The following is a 20,092-nucleotide window of genomic DNA, read 5'->3' on the forward strand; positions in this document are numbered from 1 at the left end:
GCTGACTAATTGCAAACACTACGTTTATTAAGATAACAATACAGACCATACTCATTCTTAATTACAAATACTTCTCTGTTAGTAAGTGCTTATTAATGTTGTGGAACAACCTACATTTATAAAAATGTATTATGAAATTTAACAAAAAGACCAAAACTAAAGTGTTCATCTTTAATAAATTGCCCTTAGGAAGTGCTTATTAACGCTGGAGTTCATATCAAAAATACAGTAATGCAGTTGAATACGTACCTGGTCTTTGTAAATTATTGTTGGTTTATCGTGACACATGATCAACACGACACCCAAATATATACTAATCCTACCATACACCAGTATTGCAAATGAGTTCATTTACTAGCAATAACTACCATTTCAGATCGGTCTGGATTTAAGTATCTTCCACCTCTTTATATTTTAGGATCAGCATGTCGTATAAAGACATTTATGATCTACTTGTAACTGAATATTACAATGAATTAGGACATCAGTAAATAAACAGTTAATAATCCATTTAAATAACCTTAAACAGACACTATATTAAAACACTTAGTCTTTACAACTGACATTTGTATTAAACAGTAGTGGTAAAGTTCTTGTCAATAATTAATTTATTGCTTGCTAAAAGTTAATTAACTGTTAAGAAGCAGTGTTACCAGTAAATCCTTGGCATTCCCTGTGACTGGCGCCCCCTCCAGGGTGTGTTCCTGCCTTGTACCCAGTGATTCCTAGTAGGCTCTGGACCCACTGCAACACTAAACAACAGACAGTGAATGAAATAATGAATCAATAAATCAATTAATATTCACCAGTATTTGATCATGAGGATCAGGACTTGAGTTTGACACCCCTGCTCTATATAATTATATATGGCCTAAGAGATAATTTCATATGGCTATAATTAACGGCCTGCTGGTGCTTGCCCACCACTCATACTACAAATCCCACTATGCAACAGCTGCTTCCGCTTCTAATCACACATTGATAAGTGATCAGGGCATAAATGCATCAGTCAGCACTATTTAAATTGACATTTCAGCTAGCCTCCACCCCGAAAAAAATGGCAATCTGAAAACCTGCAGAGAACCTGTTTGTTGAAAGCGGAAACCTGTGTCCTGTTTGTGGAACTAATGTGGCCGTAATTAAAGAATATAACATAAGATGGCACTATGAGACAAACCAGCAGCTCAAGTATAAAACCTGGACAAACTGCAGAAGCTACAGAAGGCAGAAGAGTTTAAAAAGAGTCTGGTGTTAGAGCAAACTATGTTCACAAAAGCAAAATCAGATGGTGAAGCTGCAGTGAAAGCTAGGCCTAGCTAGTTTTTGAAGAGCTGCATGATTAAAGTGTGACATCTTGTGTCCAGATGAAAAGCAAACATTTCCAATATAAGCCTCAGCAAAAATATAGTTATTGATGGGATGTGTGAGGTTGCCACTGATTTACAAACACAGTTGATGAAGAAGAGAAAAGACTTTAGTGTGTATTCCCTTGATTTGGATGAAAACATGGACAAGACTGGCACTGCACGTCTGGCAATGTTCATCTGTGGAGTGGACTCCAGTTTATGTCACAGAGGAACTTTTGAGTATTAAACCAATGCATGACACAGCCACAGGAAAATACAGATTAGAAGCAGTATCTAAATGTGTGAATGATGTGAAACTGTCCTGAGACAACCTTACAGGACTGACAGAAAAGAGTGTCGACAATAAATAGGGGAGGTGGATGTTGTGTGTATGTTAACAATGCATGGTGCACGGACGTTCAGATTCTACACAAACACTGTTCACCCGATGTTGATGCTGAAGTGCAGACCATTTTATTTACCAAGAGAATTCTCCACTGTTTTCATCCTGGCCACCTATATCCCTCCACAAGCTAACTCCTCAGCTGCACTGGGACGTCTCTATGTTGCCATCAGTATGCAGGAAACAAAGCACCTGGACGCTGTGTTCATTGTGATTTCAATCACTGCAATCTAAGGAAATTTCCAACAAGACAGAACAAAACTTCGGACAATGTCTACTGCAGTGTACCACTTCGGACAATCAGATCACATGTCCATCATCCGCTACCAATCGTATTGTCTCAGGCAACCCTGATGTCTACAAAAAGGCCAGGTATGACTTACATAGGTCCATCAGAGAGAGGTCAAGAGACAGTACAGTCTCAAGCTGGAGCAACACTACAGCACCACTGACACCAGGCACATATGGAAAGGACTAAAACAGCTCAGTGACTACTAGAACAAGTAAAGAGGGTAAATCGACTGCCATGCTGCTCTACCAGATGAACTGAATGACATTTATGTTCGCTTTGAAGCTCTCAACACAGCACCATCAAAGTGGATTCCAGTGAGTGTGGAGTCACATGGGCCAGCTCTCACATTGTTTTTGTGCCTTTCTGCTTAGTATTTATAATGTATATTGTAATTGTTGGTACTTTTAGTCTGGGAGGTAGTGCAGATTAAGGATTTCATTGTACAGTGTAACTGCTTGTTTTTCTGAGCATATTACAATAAAACTTTGGAATTGTTTCATTAATTCATTCATTTATTGTCTGTAACCGCTTATCCAGTTCAGGGTCACGGTGGGTCCGGAGCCTACCCAGAATCATTGGGCGCAAGGCAGGAACACACCCTGGAGGGGGTGCCAGTCTTTCACAGGGCAACACTCACACATTCACTCACACACTTAAACCACTGGACACTTTTGAGTCACCAATCCACCTACCAGTGTGTTTTTGGACTGTGGGAGGACACTGGAGCACCTGGAGGAAACCCACACGTACACGGGGAGAACACACCAAACTCCTCACAGAATGTTCTATATACTAAATAATAAATAGATTGTCTTCTACATAACTATGATAGGCTATTTTATTATTTATATTTGCGCAACTAGTAACATGAAACTATTTAACAGCAGCGGCCCAAGAACAGAACTATTTGAGACACTGAAGGTCAGCAATATTCATTTGATTCATAGACACTGATAGAAATAAAATAATATCTATCCTCCAGATATGATCTTAACCGACTGTTCTTGAAAGATACACCCATTTCTCTAGTTTGTCTAAAAAGACCCTGTGATCAACAGTAACAAATGCAGCTCTAAGATCAAGAAGCACTTGCACTGATATTTTACTGACGTCTGAGTTCATATTGATGTCATTTAGGACATCCATGCATTAGTAATTTGGCCTAGGAATGGAAGATTAGAGATTGATCTGGAGTTATTCAGGATACTATTGTCTAAGTTGCTCTTTTTAAGAGAGGCTTCCTCACTGCAGTTTGTAGCACTCGAGGGGAGATCCCTGAAAGGAGTGACTATATATTATTTGCAGTATGTCCTCAGATAGACAACAGAAGACTTCATTCATGAAGTGGCCAGGAAACATATCTATTATGCATGTAAGTTGTTTTACCTGCTGGAGTATTCTGATCAAAAGGAGTGAATTCAGACAGGGTACATTTCTGATTTTGAGGATGTACAAGAACAAGTCGAGTCAAACTTTATTTCTAAAGCACATTTAAAGACCACAGAGGCCTGACAAAGTGCTGTACAATCAAAACCAAACAAAGAACAGCTCTGCTGTTTGGAGACGTCATGAATCGCCCTGTGTAGTGTGTTCCTGCTCTGTCTGTGTCTCTGTTTCCTTTGTTTGTCATGTGCTTAGAAGGACATGGCTCTTTGTTTTGTTCCTGTCTCCCTCGTCTCCGCCTTAGCTCCACCCTCTCACTGTGCCTCCTTTGTGGTTCTTCCCCCTCGTTTTCTGTCCCAGGTGTTCCTTGTCTGTGTTGTGTATTTAAGTTCTTTGGGTGGAAATTTCTTGTGCTTCGTGTCTTAGTTTGGGGGGTGTCTGTTTGTATCTCTCTAATCTACTAGTACCTTGCAAGTCTGTCTCTCTCTCTGGTCCGTTAGTATTCCTCTCTCTCTCTCTCACTGGTCTGTTAGTATTTCTCTCTCTCTCTCACTGGTCTGTTAGTATTCCTCTCTCTCTCTCTCTCTCTCTCTCTCTCTCTCTCTCTCGTCTGTTAGTACTTCCCTCTCTCACTAGTCTGTTGGTAATTCTCAGTCTAGGTCTCTCTATCTATATATCCCTATCTCTCTGTCTTTGTCTAAGGATCTCTGTTAAATATCACTGTAAAGTATCTTTTATTAAATAAATCTGCTGTGTTGCAGCATTTGCGTCTGCCGCCTTCAGTCCACTCAGTCGTGTCAAGAGACTAGGGCTGGATAATTAAATAAAAAAAAAATTGAAATTGCCATTCAGAACTTCTAATCGTCATAATCTTGTCTATTTAGATTATTTTTTATTCTGTTAGGTCTCCACTATGTGTTTATGTATTGTCCCTTTAAAACCACACTACCAAGCTGTAGTCACATGATTATGCAGCTGTCTGGAAGCAACCTAAACAGTGAGGCCAACCGACTTGAGCAGCTCATACCAAAGAAAAACACAGTGTCTGTGGTTTGGACGTGCTCTGTTTTGACTGTAAATAAGACGGCACTGAACCAATAAGTCTGGTTTCAGCAGTGGAGGTGGCTTTCTCAGCCTGTCAAATATTGTAAATAAGGTGCAGGTGATGTTAAAGTTTTTATTGATGTAATACACACACATTACAGAAGGTTGTGATGTATAAAGAGAAAACATTGTTCAGGTGTGCCTTTTTATAAATCAGAATATTTTGGGGTCAGAGAACCTTAAATCTTTCCCAGTAACAGATGAAATGTTCAGCCCTTTGCTGAAGACCAAGTCCAGTTTGTGCCTGTGATTGCGGTGGGTCCCTTCACATTCTGGAACACACCAAAGACATGAAGTAAATCTAAGTGTTCCTTCATAGTTTTGTTAAAGACATTATCTATGTAGATATTCAAGCCTCCTGCGATGTGATCAAAGTCATTTGCAATGATTGTTAGCCACGCAGTAAGTTTCTCTATAAAATCTGTAGAGTGTTTTTGATTGTTTAAGTATTAAATTCTGAGGTGCAGCATTTAGTACAGTACTTAGATACTGAAGAAAGAAGTCACCAAATGCTGCAGGCTTAAATTTTAAGATGTTTTTAAACTTGGCGGCTATTCCACCACCTTTTTGTTCCACCACTCTTTTACCTTATTTAAAATATGACCTACACTGTTTCCCCTTAAGTGTAATTTTACAGCAGACTGTGGTCCACTGTTGTAAATGTATGTCTGTTCTTCACAGTGCATTGTGTAATGGACTAGTACCATTTATTAAATATTTTATTATTAAACATTAATAAGGCTCTGTTACCAGGATAGATTTAGTTAATCACATCACACATCTATGCAAAACAAAATAAATATATACGTTAACTTTTATGAATAATTTTAGCAATGGGTGCCCTTTTTTGGCTTGAGCACCTGCCCACAAAAATGTCTGTGCACGTGCCTGCTTCTTGGAATTTAAATTACACGGCTCTTCACCCTTGTTCTCTTCTCCCTGTAGCTCTACCCTCTCCTGCACTGACTGTGAAACCAGAGGGAGATGTGTTCAGGGGAGAGTCAGTCTCTCTGAAGTGTGAGATTAAGGGTTATAGTGGATGGACATATCAGTGGGAGAAGAGTAAAGGCAGTGTATGGACTACAGTGTCTCAGTCTGAGTATTACACTCTAAACACAGACACTCTCACCATCAGAAAAGATTATGTCCGTAATGGAGATCAGTACCGATGTAGAGGACAGAAAACTGGCAGATCACTATCATCACATTACAGTGAACCTGTTACTCTCAGTGTGAAGGGTGAGTACATTACCATTTTTAAATGTATTTACAGGTTTACAGCAGCAGCACGTCCTATGAATTTGATCTATTAATGCTTCTGTTAATAAACTGAAGAAATGTAGTGATTCTCATGTTATGAAATGTTATTCTTTAATAGTGATATTTGAATGTGTAGTCTTATCATTAGCATCACATTTAATAATTATGGTTATATGTACCGTAAATAAACAGTAGAATTTTATTTGTGTTTTTCATTAACTGAGCTGTCTCCAAATACTCATCTTATTTCTGTAGCTCGACCCACTCCTACACTGACAAGAACACCAGAGAGAGCTGTGTTCACTGGAGAGTCAGTCACTCTGAAGTGTGAGATTAAGGATTATGACGGATGGACATATCGGTGGGAGAAGCAGAACAGTGGTGGATGGACTGCACTGTCTCATTCTAAGTATTACACTGTCAACACCAGAGAAGATTTTGCAGCTGTTATTAAATACAGGTGTAGAGGAGAGAGACAGGGAAGACCAGATTCATCAAATCACAGTAATGTTCTACAGCTTACTGTAAAAGGTGAGAGGATTAACATTTTTTAGAGAGTTTCATATTAGTAGCATTCCATTCTGCATTATTTCACATTAGCATTAACGCCCCACATGCTGTAAACAAATGCACTAAATTTTGTGGAATATTATGATTAACTAAGTCATCTTAGTTCAAATAGAGCAAGAAGTGTCTGGATCACAATAGGACCCAGGGCCATTTCCAAACTAAAGGCCTCTCTTATGTGGACTAATGTTAATGTTCAGGATCCACCATCAGGAGAACACTGGACAGGAATGATCTGCATTACCAGGTTTGCAAGTAGAAAGCAGTGCTCTCCAAGATGAACTGCTGTGTCTGCTTTTTTTTGCTAAAGATCACATTGACAAACTGGAGGCTACTGGACAAAGGATTTAACGCTGTTTACTGCTGCAGACACATGTTGTCCCTCAACTAACTTGCTTTTGTTTGTAATGCCTCCACCAAACAACTCATTTTACCTCGCCTCGACCTCTGAAACAATAAATACTACCGCGCAGTCTCCAAAGTTTCTGTTTTTTGTCTTTCGGTCCTCCATTTTCTCCACTGTCTCATGTGAAAATGAACCAAGCCCATATTTAAATATTCACAAGGTTTTTTGCATTGACCATTGATAGGTGACCATTGAATGGTGTGATAGAAAATGTCAGAGAACCTTATATCTTTCCCAGTAACAGATGAAATATTCAGCCCTTTGCTGAAGACCAAGTCCAGTTTGTGCCTGTGATTGTGGTGGGTCCCTTCACATTCTGGAACACACCAAAGACATGAAGTAAAACAAAGCGTTCATTCATAGTTTTGTTAAAGACATTATCTATGTAGATATTCAAGCCTCCTGAGATGACAATGTGGTCAAAGTCATTTGCAATGATTGTTAGCCGCACAGTAAATTCCTCTATCCTCTATAAAATCTGTAGAGCATTTTGATTGTCTAAGTATTAAATTCTGAGGTGCAGCCTTTAGTACAGTACTTAGATTCTGAAGAAAGAAGTCACCAAATGCTGCAGACTTGAATTTTAATATGTTTTTAAACTTGGCGACTATTCCTCCATCTTTTTGTTCCACCACTCTTTTACCTTATTTAAAAAATGACCTACACTGTTTCACCCTAAATGTAATTTTACAGCAGACTGTGGTCTACTGTTGTAAATGTATGTCTGTTCTTTACAGTGCATTGTGTAATGGACTAGTACCATTTATTAAATATTTTATTATTAAGCATTAATAAGGCTCTGTTACCAGGATAGATTTAGTTAAAGTTGTACAACTAACTTCCCTAAAAATCAAACCCTTTTTTTATTTATTAAATCTTGACCTGATTATGGTCAGTGAATTAATAGTAAACTTCCTATTTATAAAAGACCTTACATTTATCAATTATAAAAGACCTTTCATAATTAGAGTCCCCATTTGAACCAAATATTTTAGTGCATGAACTAATTATTATTTTTTAAAAGCTCCCTTATGGTTTGAACTGTTCATAGATAATGGTTTTGGGATGTGTTCTTGAGCCCATTCAGTGAATTCCACTACAGAACCATATTTGTTTTTAAACACAGTGTCAGAAGGTCACAGCCTTTATTAGTGTTCAGCCTTGTCCCTCACAAACAGAGTTCTCAGGATTTTCTGAAACCTTAATGACATTATATGCTTTAGATGAAGAAATTGCTAGGTTCTTTCCATGTTAAGAAATGTTATTCTTTAATTGTTATTTATTTGATATTTGAATATGAATGTAGATTTTTAATTAGTGTTGTTCATTAACTGAGCTGTCTCCAAATACTCATCTTATTTCTGTAGCTCGACCCACTCCTACACTGACAAGAACACCAGAGGGAGCTGTGTTCACTGGAGAATCAGTCACTCTGAAGTGTGAGATTAAGGATTATGACGGATGGACATATCAGTGGGAGGAGCAGAACCATGGTGGATGGACTGTACTGTCTCAGTCTGAGTATTACACTGTAAACAGAGACACTCTCACCATCACAGAAGATTCTGCTGCTGTTGGTAATTACAGGTGTAGAGGAAAGAGACAGGGAAGACCGGATTCATCAAATTACAGTGACGTACTAAAGCTCACTGTAAATGGTGAGTGAATTAACATTTTTTTTTTTCACATTTTCATATTAGTAGCTTTCCATTCTGCATTATTTCACATTTGCATTGTTTCACATGCGCTAATAAACAAATGCCTGAATTAATATTTCTTAAAATGATTAAATAACTCAACAATAAATAGCTGCAACAATGTAAACACTAAATGAGTTATTTTCAGTGTTCATTTATTCACTGTATGTAACCGCTTATTCAGTTCCGGTCCACGGTGGGTTGGGAAGCCACCCAGAATCACTGAACACAAGGCAGGAACACACCCTGGACGTGGCGTTAGTCGATCACAAGGCACCACACACTGATACATTCACTCACACACTCTCTTTTGGACACTTTTGAGTCGCAAATTTAGGCATTGTCACGTCCTGTGTCTGTTTTCCTCACCGTGTGCTCATTTAGCACATGACTCTGTTTGTTGTTCTTGTCTCTAGTCTCCTTTCATACAAAGAGCATCCATAGATTAATATCTATGCAAAACAAAAATTAAAAAATAACTATATAAGTCAACTTCTATGAATAATTTTAGCAATGGGTGCCCTTTTTCTGGCTTGAGCACCTGCCCACAAAAATCTCTGTGCACCTGCCTGCTTCCTGGAATTTAAATTACACGGCTCTTCACCCTTGTTCTCTTCTCCCTGTAGCTCTACTCACTCCTGCACTGACTGTGAAACCAGAGGGAGATGTGTTCAGTGGAGACTCAGTCACTCTGACGTGTGAGATTTGGATTCATGGTGGATGGACATATCAGTGGGAGAAGAGTAAAGTCAGTGGATGGACTACAGTGTCTCAGTCTGAGTATTACACTGTAAACACAGACACTCTCAACATCAGAAAAGATTATGTCTCTAATAGAGATCAGTACCGATGTAGAGGACAGAAAACTGACAGATCACTATCGTCACAATACAGTGAACCTGTTACTCTCAGTGTGGAGGGTGAGTACATTACCACTTTTTAAATGTATTTTCATATTTACAGCAGCAGCACATCCTATGAATTTGATCTATTAATGCTTCTGTTCATAAACTGAAGAAATGTAGAGATTCTCTTTTCAGTGACATATTCTGTTTTAGGGGCGGCACGGTGGTGTCGCAGTCACACAGCTCCAGGGTCCTGGAGGTTGAGGGTTCAAGTCCCGCTCCAGGTGACTGTCTGTGAGGAGTTGGTGTGTTCTCCCCGTGTCTGCGTGGGTTTCCTCCGGGTGCTCGGGTTTCCTCTGGGTGCTCCGGTTTCCTCCCACAATCCAAAAACACATTGGTAGATGGATTGATGACTCAAAAGTGTCTGTGAGTTTGTGTGTGTGTGTGTGTGTGTATGTGTGTGTGTGTGGCCATGTGTAGAACTGGCACCTCCTACAGGGTGTGTTCCTGCCTTGCACCCAATGATTCCGGGGAGGCTCTGGACCCACCGCAACCCTGAACTGAATAAGAGCTTACAGATAATGAATAAATTAATTAATTCAGTGTTTTTCTCAGCACTGACTCCAGGGAAATATCTTCAACAAAATAATTTATAAACAGCACAAATGCCATGCTTTTTCTATGAATAATTTTAAAACACTTTACATTATGCACTGACTTATAAAAAATATACATTTTTTCATTAAGTGCTAATTGACTATTAGTAAATATTTTTATTAGGTTTACTAAGATGAACAACTCTTGAGATACATCAATAATAATGATGAACTACTGAAAACTGCATTAAATACTGTTGTGTATTATGGTAGAATAAGCAGCGCTGCCTAATAAATTCAATGTCTGGAACAATCATGTGTAAATACAAGTAAAATATTTTATGTAAATTAATAAATGCAGCTTAATAATATGTGCTTTAGATATCAGAAATGCTTTGTGCAGTGTGGTAATGTTTAGGAGGTAATTATTCTACTAACTATTCTGGCATTAGGGAGTGTATAGGTCAACATGCTGAAATATTCATTCATTCATCTCTCTCTCTTTCCCTCCTCCAGACAGCTTTACTCTCCCTTTCTTCCTTAGGTCATCACCATGACTATTATTTTACTGATAGAGCACAATGCACTGAAAACTACGCCCTTATTCTTTTGTGTGAAATGTTTAATTCACTTGCAGCATTGTCTCCATTAATACAGTGTTTATTTACAGTACTCACACTGTTATAATTACAGTATTTACACTGTTTCTAAATGCAGTTAATGTTTGTAGACAAACACAGTTCTAGTTGCTTCTGTTTTCAATGACACAAAGATTCATCCAGACTCTTCTTGAATTAATTAACCTAATTCATTCATTAATTCTATTCATTGTCTGTAACTGCTTATCCAGTGCAGGATTGAGGTAGATCTGGGGTAGATCTGCGGTAGATTGAGGTAGATGCAGTAACACACATTCACTCACACACTCACACCTATGGACTATTTCACACAACTAATCCATCTGCCAATATGTGTTTTTGGACTGTGGGAGAAAACTTGGAGGAAACAGGAAACCCACACAGTCACAGGGAGAACCCAAAGTACTGGGACCCTGGAGCTGTTTGACTGTAACACTGTTGTACCACTGTGCCAAAGAAGTATGAGAATAGTACTAGTTCAATATTTACTGATCTGCAAGTCCCTCTGGAAATCTCAAGAACACTGTGGACTCTTCAACTGACCACACCACAGCTGAACACAACAAGACACAGAGAGCATTAACCAAATCAAGGAAAACAAGGGGGAACCAGGATAAAGCTACGGCTAAATCCACATCAACCACCACTTCCCAACATTTTTCTTGCTAACATTCTGTCTCTGGTGAATAAAATGGATGAGCTCCAGCTCTGGATTATAACACAGGGACGGATCATGGAGTGTAACATGCTGGAGACGTAGATGAACAGTGACACACTTAACAGTGCAGTGGAGCTGGACAGGTACAGCTTATTAAGAGTGAAAAGAGCGGCAAAAAACTCTGGTAAGAAAGACAGGGGAGGTCTGTGAATTAATGTAAACAAAACATGGTGTTTACATTCTCCACTGTAACTTTTCTCTCTGTCTGAAGTATCTGATGATTAACTGTAGATCCTTTAATCTACCAAGACAATTCTCAACTTCTGTCACCACCACTGTTTATATACCTCCTGATGCTGATGCCAGGTCAGCTGTTGAAGTGGACTTAACTGTTTAAGCAGCACAGATTGTAGATTTGCAAAGTCTCCTGCTCAATCAGAGGAACAACGCTTTGTATCAGATTTACACAAACGTTGCAGAGGGATAAAATGCCTTCCCCCTCCACCACTTGGGGCAGTCTGATCACCTCTAATTTTTCCTGCTTCTCATTTGCCACTCATCAAACGTGTGAAAATCAGTACAAAGGCAATGAAAGTGCAGCTGCCTCTTCTCTACGACTTCATATTCAGAACATTGGAGTATATCCTTCTCTAAGCTACTGTGACATAAACATATTTAGCCTTTAGGAATGCTCAAGCACCCTTAACCTAAAGCGTCACAAAAAAAAGTAAAAAGTAAAAATCCATATATTTTTTAAAACAGATAGTTCTCTGGAAAAACAATATTTAAAAACAAAAATACAGCAGTCCCCCAAGCTCCCATCTACTGACAATATCACCACTGTCACTGTGGTGTTTAAGGAATAAAGTAAATTACTGCAGTGTTCCTGCTATAAATGTATGTCAGTTCTTTACAGTTAAATTTATAAGGCATCAGTACCATCTATTAAGTACTTATAAAGCATTAATAAGGATTTCATTCAGAAAATGAATGTATAACTAGGAGAGGATAAGTTTATGTTTGATGTCCTGACTTGATTTCTGTTAGCGATTTAAGAGGAGACTTCCTGCAGTTTGAATAATAAAAGCACTTTCATAATTATGGAGTCCCATTTGGCCAAACATTTTATTGAATTAATTAATTATTGTTTTCAGAACATCCCTGATCACAACTGTTCACAGATCAGGGTCTGGGGAAGTTCTTGAAACCATGCAGTGATTTCCACTACAGAGTGGTGTTTGTTTTAAAAAGTGTGGAATACTGTAAATAAATAGTTATTGGAGACACTGCTTCCAGTGAAATAATGCACTACAGTGTTTACAGTGAGTCTCTGACTCCAGTGATGTGTAGAGACTGTAGGAGTGTAAAACTGCAGTGTACTGGATCTCATACACTGTATCTGTTCATTTATTCTGTTTAACATTGTTTCAGTAGTGAAATAAAATAAAATAAAATTAAAATAAATTAAAGTGCATTCATGCAGAGGCTATTATTTTTCCAAATAAAGCCCAGAAACTGTGGTGTTTATTAACTCTACTGAGATAAATGTGGTTTTAGGAGAGACCGTGATCATCTCTTCAGTGTTCATTATCTTCATTGTCAACAACTATACAGAGCTTTTATTTGTGTTTTTTTATTAATGGATCTCTAAATACTGTTATCTTCCACCTGTAGCTCTTCCCACTGCTTCACTGACTGCAGAACCGAAGGGAGATGTGTTCAGAGGACAGTCAGTCACTCTGAAGTGTGAGATTAAGGGTTATAGTGGATGGACATATCAGTGGGAGAAGAAGGTTAAAGATGGTGATTGGAGAGTGTATCGGTCTGGGTATTACGCTCTCACCATCACAGAATATTATACCAAAGAAGGAGATCAGTACCGGTGCAGAGGACAGATAGCAGACAGATCACTACAGTCACATTACAGTGAACCTGTTACTGTGAAGGGTGAGTGCTTTATCACTTCTTTTTTTTTCATTTAGTGATTTTCTTCACAGTAATATATCTTCACCAAAATACTTTATAAACAGCACACATGGCTCTCTGTTTCTATGAGAATCTGATTAATTGATTTCACACTGACTACTGGGAAACAATTCAACAATAAAGGTGAAAATTATTTATAAAAATAAACTATTATTAAAAGGACACTGCACTTTTTATGTTGTATATCGTGAAAGAATCAGCTGATTCAGTGTTGGCTAATAGCTTCACCAGCTGGAAGAACTGTATGTAAGTGAAAATACTTGATGAACCTCATGAACACATAGTAAACCCCAGATTTTTTAGTAGAACGTGTGTATGTGAATATAAATGGTTCACAAAGTCAGTGAACACGCATTAGCTTATTATTACCATAAGCCACACCCGTGAATTTAAAAAAGATCGCCATATAAGGAAGCCCATGACCTGAAGAATCACAACAAAAATCTTTAACACTTTTACAGAAAAGCAAAAGAAATAAATGTTCTTAGTGGAAAGTAGTGTTTTATTGAATGAAGTGCATTCAAATCAGCACATTTTTATTTCTGTTCTATATATTTGTTGCTTATATACTTGATTTAATGAGGCTGTACTTGGATTATACCGTCTACAGGCTTATAGTTTCACTATAGACCGTCCTGTATGACTCCACAAATGGTGTGTGACCATGCACAAAAGCTAAAAGCTTTACACAAACTTCTTTCTTCTTTCTTCTATGAGTTTTATCTCTAATGGTCTCCCATAGAGAGATAAAAGCCTGTGCAGTAATTCCTGCTCCTTCAAATGTATCAAATATGATACATGATTTTTAGAGGTGGCTCTTTCATCATGTAATGAAAAGAAATACAGAAACACACTTCCATTGGGGCAAATGTTTTGAGTTCTCTACTGAACTGTGAATGAAGTGAAAGCATTTCCATGCATTTACCAACCATTACAAAATTGTTGCTATCTTCATGAAAACAACAGGAGAAAATCTCAGTACTGTTTGCTAAACTCAAGCAATTCCAGGTGTGATCTGAGTGATGTTACTTTAGTAAAACTAAGCATTTTTGTTCCATTTCATAGATGTAGTGTATTCAACCTGTCAAATGCTCATTAATTATAATAAATATTCAGAAAAATCTATCTGTTCTTTACAGCAGCAAAATACATTTAGAAAACTTAAGTATTTTTATGAAACAATAATATACTTTTAGTTTTCCCAAAGCCTTTGTGTGTAAAATGTGTCGGCTCAGTTGTCAACATAGATTTTGTGAGACAGATTCAGAAGAAGAAGATGATGATACAGAGAAGTGTGGGAGGTCTGTTGAATGATCTCACACCTCAAGCCAAGGTTCAGACAGTACCAGAAACAACTGTAGTTTCTCTAAAGCTATTCATTTGAAATCAATCAAAAATAAGAATAAATTGTAAAGAAGTCTAAAGAACAGTTTTAAATGATGCAGTGAACTAGATGAAAGACCAATTAAAGAAAAAAAATATATTGGTAAATGCCTAATTATGATGCATTAAGAAATTATATGATCCAAAATGTAAAAATTAAACATTTAAAACATTTTGATTTTTAGTTAAAGGGCCACGTAATGTGTGATTTTTTTTTTAAAAAAATCACACATTTTTCATGTGCCAGGTTTTACACAGCCTGCACAGGTGTGAACAGCCTTGCGCCAGTTGTACTGCATGAAGTATATCTGTGGCTTAAAATACATGAGATGATGTTTGGATGTTTAAAGGGTTAGGAATTCCTGTCTATAGCACTCTAGTGTTCAAAGGGCCAAGCACAGACAGACCCTGTATGGGAATAACATGGGTTTTATTGGATTCAATGTTCAAAGCTGGCTCTAAAATGTTGCACAAATACAGTAAATTGGATCTTGACAGTTATCTCAATAGAATGGATCTCGACAGAGCAGCAACTAACCAGCAAATCATCAGCTAATAAACCTGTATCTAAAGACTCTAAATTTCTCTGTCCAAGGGCCTCATCTATAAAGGGTGTGTATGGAAAAAACTGGTCTGTAATGTGTCTTAGCAACATCTCACACAGAAACTGTGATTTATAAAGAAATGGCTTGTAAACTCACTTATATTTAAGGTTTTAATTGAAGGAGATACATAACAACATCAGCTCACTTCAGAACAAGAATCCAGAGGCATTGTATGTGGTGGCAGGGGATTTTAACCACGTAAACCTGACAGACACTTTGCTGAGGTTTTATCAGCATGTCACCACCTACACGGGGAAATAACACACTGCACTGTGTTTACACCAACATACGAGACGCCCCCACCTCTGCCTCTCCGACCACATTTCAATCATCATTGTCCCTGTCTACCATCCCCTGCCTAGATGCTCCAGACTCACACAGAGACCATTACTGTGTGGCCCAGCGCAGTGACTCTGTACTGCAGGACTGCTTCAAAAGCACAGACTGGCAGGTCTTCAGGGAGGTTGCTGTATCTGAGGAGGAGCTGGATCTGGAGGACTATACATCATCTGTCCTAGAATATATCAGCAAGTGCGTGGAGGATGTCACCACCACCAGAACAGTGATGTGCTACCCAAACCTGAAACCTCGGCTGAATGCAAAGGTCCGTTCTCTGGTGAAAGCCAGGGATGCTGGTTTCAGGTCTGGCCATTCACAGGAACTCAGGAGGGCTAGAAGAGAGCTGATGGCAGGAATTAAAGCGGAATATGCACAGAAGATCCAGGGACAATTCCTCTCCTAGGAACCAAGGCCACATCAAAGCCACCATCAACGTCACTAGGATCCACATCAGTATGCAAACTGGGAGAACTGATCCACAGAGGACGCCATCTCCTCTGTAGTCCATACTGCCCTCACCCACCTGAAGCAGGATTCCTACGGCCGTATGCTCTTTGTGGACTTCACATACTCCTTCAACACCAAGATTCCCCAGATCCTGACAAATAAACTCTACTCAATTGGAGTGTTCTGTGCTTCAGCATTAACAGGTGGTACGGAAGCTGCTCTGCTGCACAGAGGAAAGGTCTGCAGAGGGTGGTGAAGGCTGCACAGAGAACTGTTGAAGTCAACCTCCCCCACAACCTCGGACATTTACAACGAACTCCAGATGCAGGAAGAGCGCCATCTGCTGTAAGACTCTTAAACCCTTAGATATATATCACTGCAACGTCACTTCATTGACACAGGACACTTTATCTGCACTTGGTCACTTTATCCATGTTGCTGCTATCCATACCACTATACACCTCACCTACATCTGTGATTTGTGTTGCTGCTACTTTTGTATCGTATTTATTATTTATTGTATATATTTATTGTATTTCACTTCTGTATATTATATTTTATACTTAATGCATATTTTGTTATATATAGTGCTTCTTGGGGAAACTGGGACGTTAAGTACTCAATTTCCTTCCACCTCATGTAAAATGTGTTGTGAATGATAATAAATTCTTCTTGAATGTGAATCCTTGAATTCTTGAACCTATGCATTCACCAATAAAACATTGTGGAAAATAGTGAATTGGTTCCATCTTGTTGTAAATTAGAGAATTGCAAATAAATGTGCAAACAGTAGACAGTAAATCATTATGGGCTGGAGGTAGTTACAGATAGACGCCTAAACAGCTGTAACTGTATAAAATCACAGGTCTATAAAATGATGAGAGGCTGATGCGTTTTTTTTTCATAACGGCTTTTTTTGGTGCTACTAGAAGACCTTGTTAAAGTGACTGCATTTTTTTCAGAGATCATAAACATAAATTGATCATGGTTCATCAGCTGGTTAAAAGCAGTTTACGGCTGCAGTCATATGTTGCCACTCAATAAACTTGTGTTTGTTTGTAAAGCCTCTACTGAGGTCACCAAGCAACACATTCTTCCTTGCCTCGAGCTCTGAAACAAGAACCTCTACCTCATGACATCAAACATAAACCTCTTGGCTTTGTCAATGTTAATATTTTTAAACTAACATTAAAATTGAAGGCAGTGAATTGGGCAGTGCCCTGTAATGACCGTTAGTCAGTGACAGATGCTGTAAATAACTTATATTGAAGTATTGAAAATGTATTTAAAAATGATATCGTTGTTATTGAAACATTTTAAATTGCAATATATTTTGATACTGAATTATAGTCCAGCCCTAACCTCACATTCTTTTTTTTGTTTTTCCGTCCACCATTGGTCTCCACTGTCACCACTGTCTCACTCGAAAATTAATGCGGAAACCCATATTTAAATATTCATGAAGTGATGTTAATGGACAATTTTTGCCAACAAACTTTGAGACTACAGTGAAATAAATTACATTTTGAATTTACTTTATTTTTAAAATGTCAAATATATCTACCTTTGAATTTGAATAACTTGTACTCATTCTCAAAATTTATATCCTATAATTTCACACAACACTATGGAAAAAAAAAAGGAAATTCAAAGTTTTTTTTTTTCAGTGTACAAATATTTTAATAAATCAACATTCATTCAACTAACTTCAAGGCAGACCAAGTCTTTCACACGTTGAAGAGTTTCACCCACCCTTTAACTAAACATTTAACACTGATGAGTTTATCACCTGTAAAAAAAAAAAAAAACCTTGAGGGAGAATTATGAACAGAATTAAGTCCAAGGGCCTAAGAGACTCAGCTGAGGTGTGTGTATATAAGATCATGACTGCAAGGAAATTTGCCTCAATAATCATTCATCTCAAATGAAGAGGGAAAACTGTTTTATTCCAATAAAGGTCAGTCATTTCTTTAATTTACTCACAAGATAATTTACATTAATTTATGAATTTTTACATAACAGTACACGACTATTATCACATATTTTGAAATGTGTAATGTACATCTCTATGATGATAATTGAGGCTTGTACTGTTCTAGGTATTGTCCTTTAAAGTGAACAGAACAGGCCCCTTGATTTAGCCTTGTTGGACTAACATTATGATTGATTTAACACTTTTGAATGATTTAAGCTGATTATTTACAAGAGATTCTAATTTTCAGGCTAGGCATGCTCATTTAGACACAGACCTTTAATTGTTGAGGCCAGACGTACCTTCCTTATTTAAAGAACATCCATGAGCACCTTTCCCAACCTTCAGATCTGTCCCAGTTCAAACTGAAAATAAAAGATGTAGCTGATTACAGTTGAAACGGCAAGCAATAAAACACAGGCAGCAAGTTTATTTTTGCCGCTAAATTTAAATGATCTCAGACAGGGGTTCGTTTCCCAAAAGCATAGTTGCTAACTATGTTAGCAACTTACATAGTTGGAACGATGCAGTTGCAATGCAAGTGTTTCTCAAAACAGTCGATGGAACTATCAAGGTAACTACGTTGGTAACTTGAATAGTCCAAACCATCGTTAAATGACACAGGTGTTTCTCAAAACCGTAATTCCACCGAACGTTCGCAACACTGTGGTTAAGTTGCGTAGTTGGAACTACAGCTTCAGGTCTGTGGTTAGAAGCTTAGTTCCTGGTGACTACATCATCAATGACGGAAGACACAGTAGAATTAGGGTACTGTATAGTGTGTGTGTGTGTGTGTGTGTGTGTGTGTGTGTGTGTATATATATATATATATATATATATATATATATATACATATACATACACATACATACATACATACATACAGGGGTTGGACAATGAAACTGAAACACCTGGTTTTAGACCACAATAATTTATTAGTATGGTGTAGGGCCTCCATTACATATACAAGTCCTGCACAGTGGTCAGAGAGATTTTAAGCCATTCTTGTTGCAGGATAGTGGCCAGGTCACTACGTGATGCTGGTGTAGGAAAACGTTTCCTGACTCGCTCCTCCAAAACACCCCAAGTGTGTGATGCTGTGGGCCTGTTTCTCCTCCAAAGGACCTGGGAACCTTGTAAGGATACATGGGATCATGAACTCTTTGAAATATCAGGACATTTTGAATCTGAATCTGGTGGCCTCTGCCCAAAAGCTGAAGATGGGTCATCATTGGGTCTTTCAGCAAGATAATGACCCTAAACATGTGGCCAAATCTACTCAAAAATGGTTCACAAGGCGCAAAATCAAGCTCCTCTCAATCACCAGACCTCAACCCAATAGAAAACCTGTGAGGTGAGCTGAAGAGGAGAGTGCATAGGAGAAGACCCAGGACTCTGGACGATTTAGAGAGGTTGTACAAAGAGGAATGGTCGAAGATCCCTCTTTCTGTATTCTCCCATCTTGTGAAGAGTGATAAGAGAAGATTAAGTGCTACCGCGACCCTGAAATGGACAAGTGGAAAAGAAGATGAGCTGAGATGAGATTAAGTGATGTCTTGTTGGCAAAAGGAGGTTGTACAAAGTACTAACACCAGGGTTCCAATAATTGTGGCACACATGATTTCATTCAAAAGATTGTTTTCTTAATGTGTGATTTTTTCCACCAAATAAAGGCACTTGAATTAAAGCTTAGATTTTTCTCTTTTTTTACGTTGTTGTCCTATATTGTTTTTTTTTTAAAGAATTTATTAGAAGCCAAAGAACACTTCTTAACCAGGGGTGCCAATAACATTGAGGGGTACTGTACATACACATATATCCCTTGATCTCAGTGCTCCTTTGTCTGGTGTTGTGTATAAATGTTTGTTTTTGTCAGTGTGTTACTGATGTCTACACCAGTTCACTGCTGTTTCCTGTTCCTATCCTAGTTTTTTCCTCTTTAGTTCTGTTCATCTTTAGTCTAGTTTGTTTCTGTCTATCGTGCTCATGTTTGTTTTCTCTGTTTCTTGTGTTTGCTTTTGTTTTATAAGAATGACTCTATGTCCACCTCCATCGTCCTCCCTGCACAACCATGACATAATTAGTGTATTACCAACCAACTTTTTTTTGCTTATTTAAAAAAAAACACAAAATGAGAAACTTTTACATCACTCAGTGTTTTATAT

The 20,092-nt window shown here is 38.1% G+C and overlaps 1 protein-coding gene across 1 annotated transcript in view; it reads left to right on the top strand.

Moving 5' to 3' along the window:
• LOC136706741 (Fc receptor-like protein 5) overlaps window positions 1–20,092 on the top strand; it is a 56,375-nt gene that overhangs the window by 11,650 nt on the left and 24,633 nt on the right. The window contains exons 4-8 of the mRNA XM_066680354.1: window positions 5,474–5,767; window positions 6,044–6,319; window positions 8,129–8,419; window positions 9,085–9,378; window positions 12,870–13,142. Coding sequence (XP_066536451.1) covers window positions 5,474–5,767; window positions 6,044–6,319; window positions 8,129–8,419; window positions 9,085–9,378; window positions 12,870–13,142 — 1,428 coding nt within the window. The remainder of the gene's footprint in view (window positions 1–5,473; window positions 5,768–6,043; window positions 6,320–8,128; window positions 8,420–9,084; window positions 9,379–12,869; window positions 13,143–20,092) is intronic.

Source organism: Hoplias malabaricus, chromosome 9 (genome assembly GCF_029633855.1).
Source record: "Hoplias malabaricus isolate fHopMal1 chromosome 9, fHopMal1.hap1, whole genome shotgun sequence".
Lineage (NCBI taxonomy): Eukaryota > Metazoa > Chordata > Actinopteri > Characiformes > Erythrinidae > Hoplias > Hoplias malabaricus.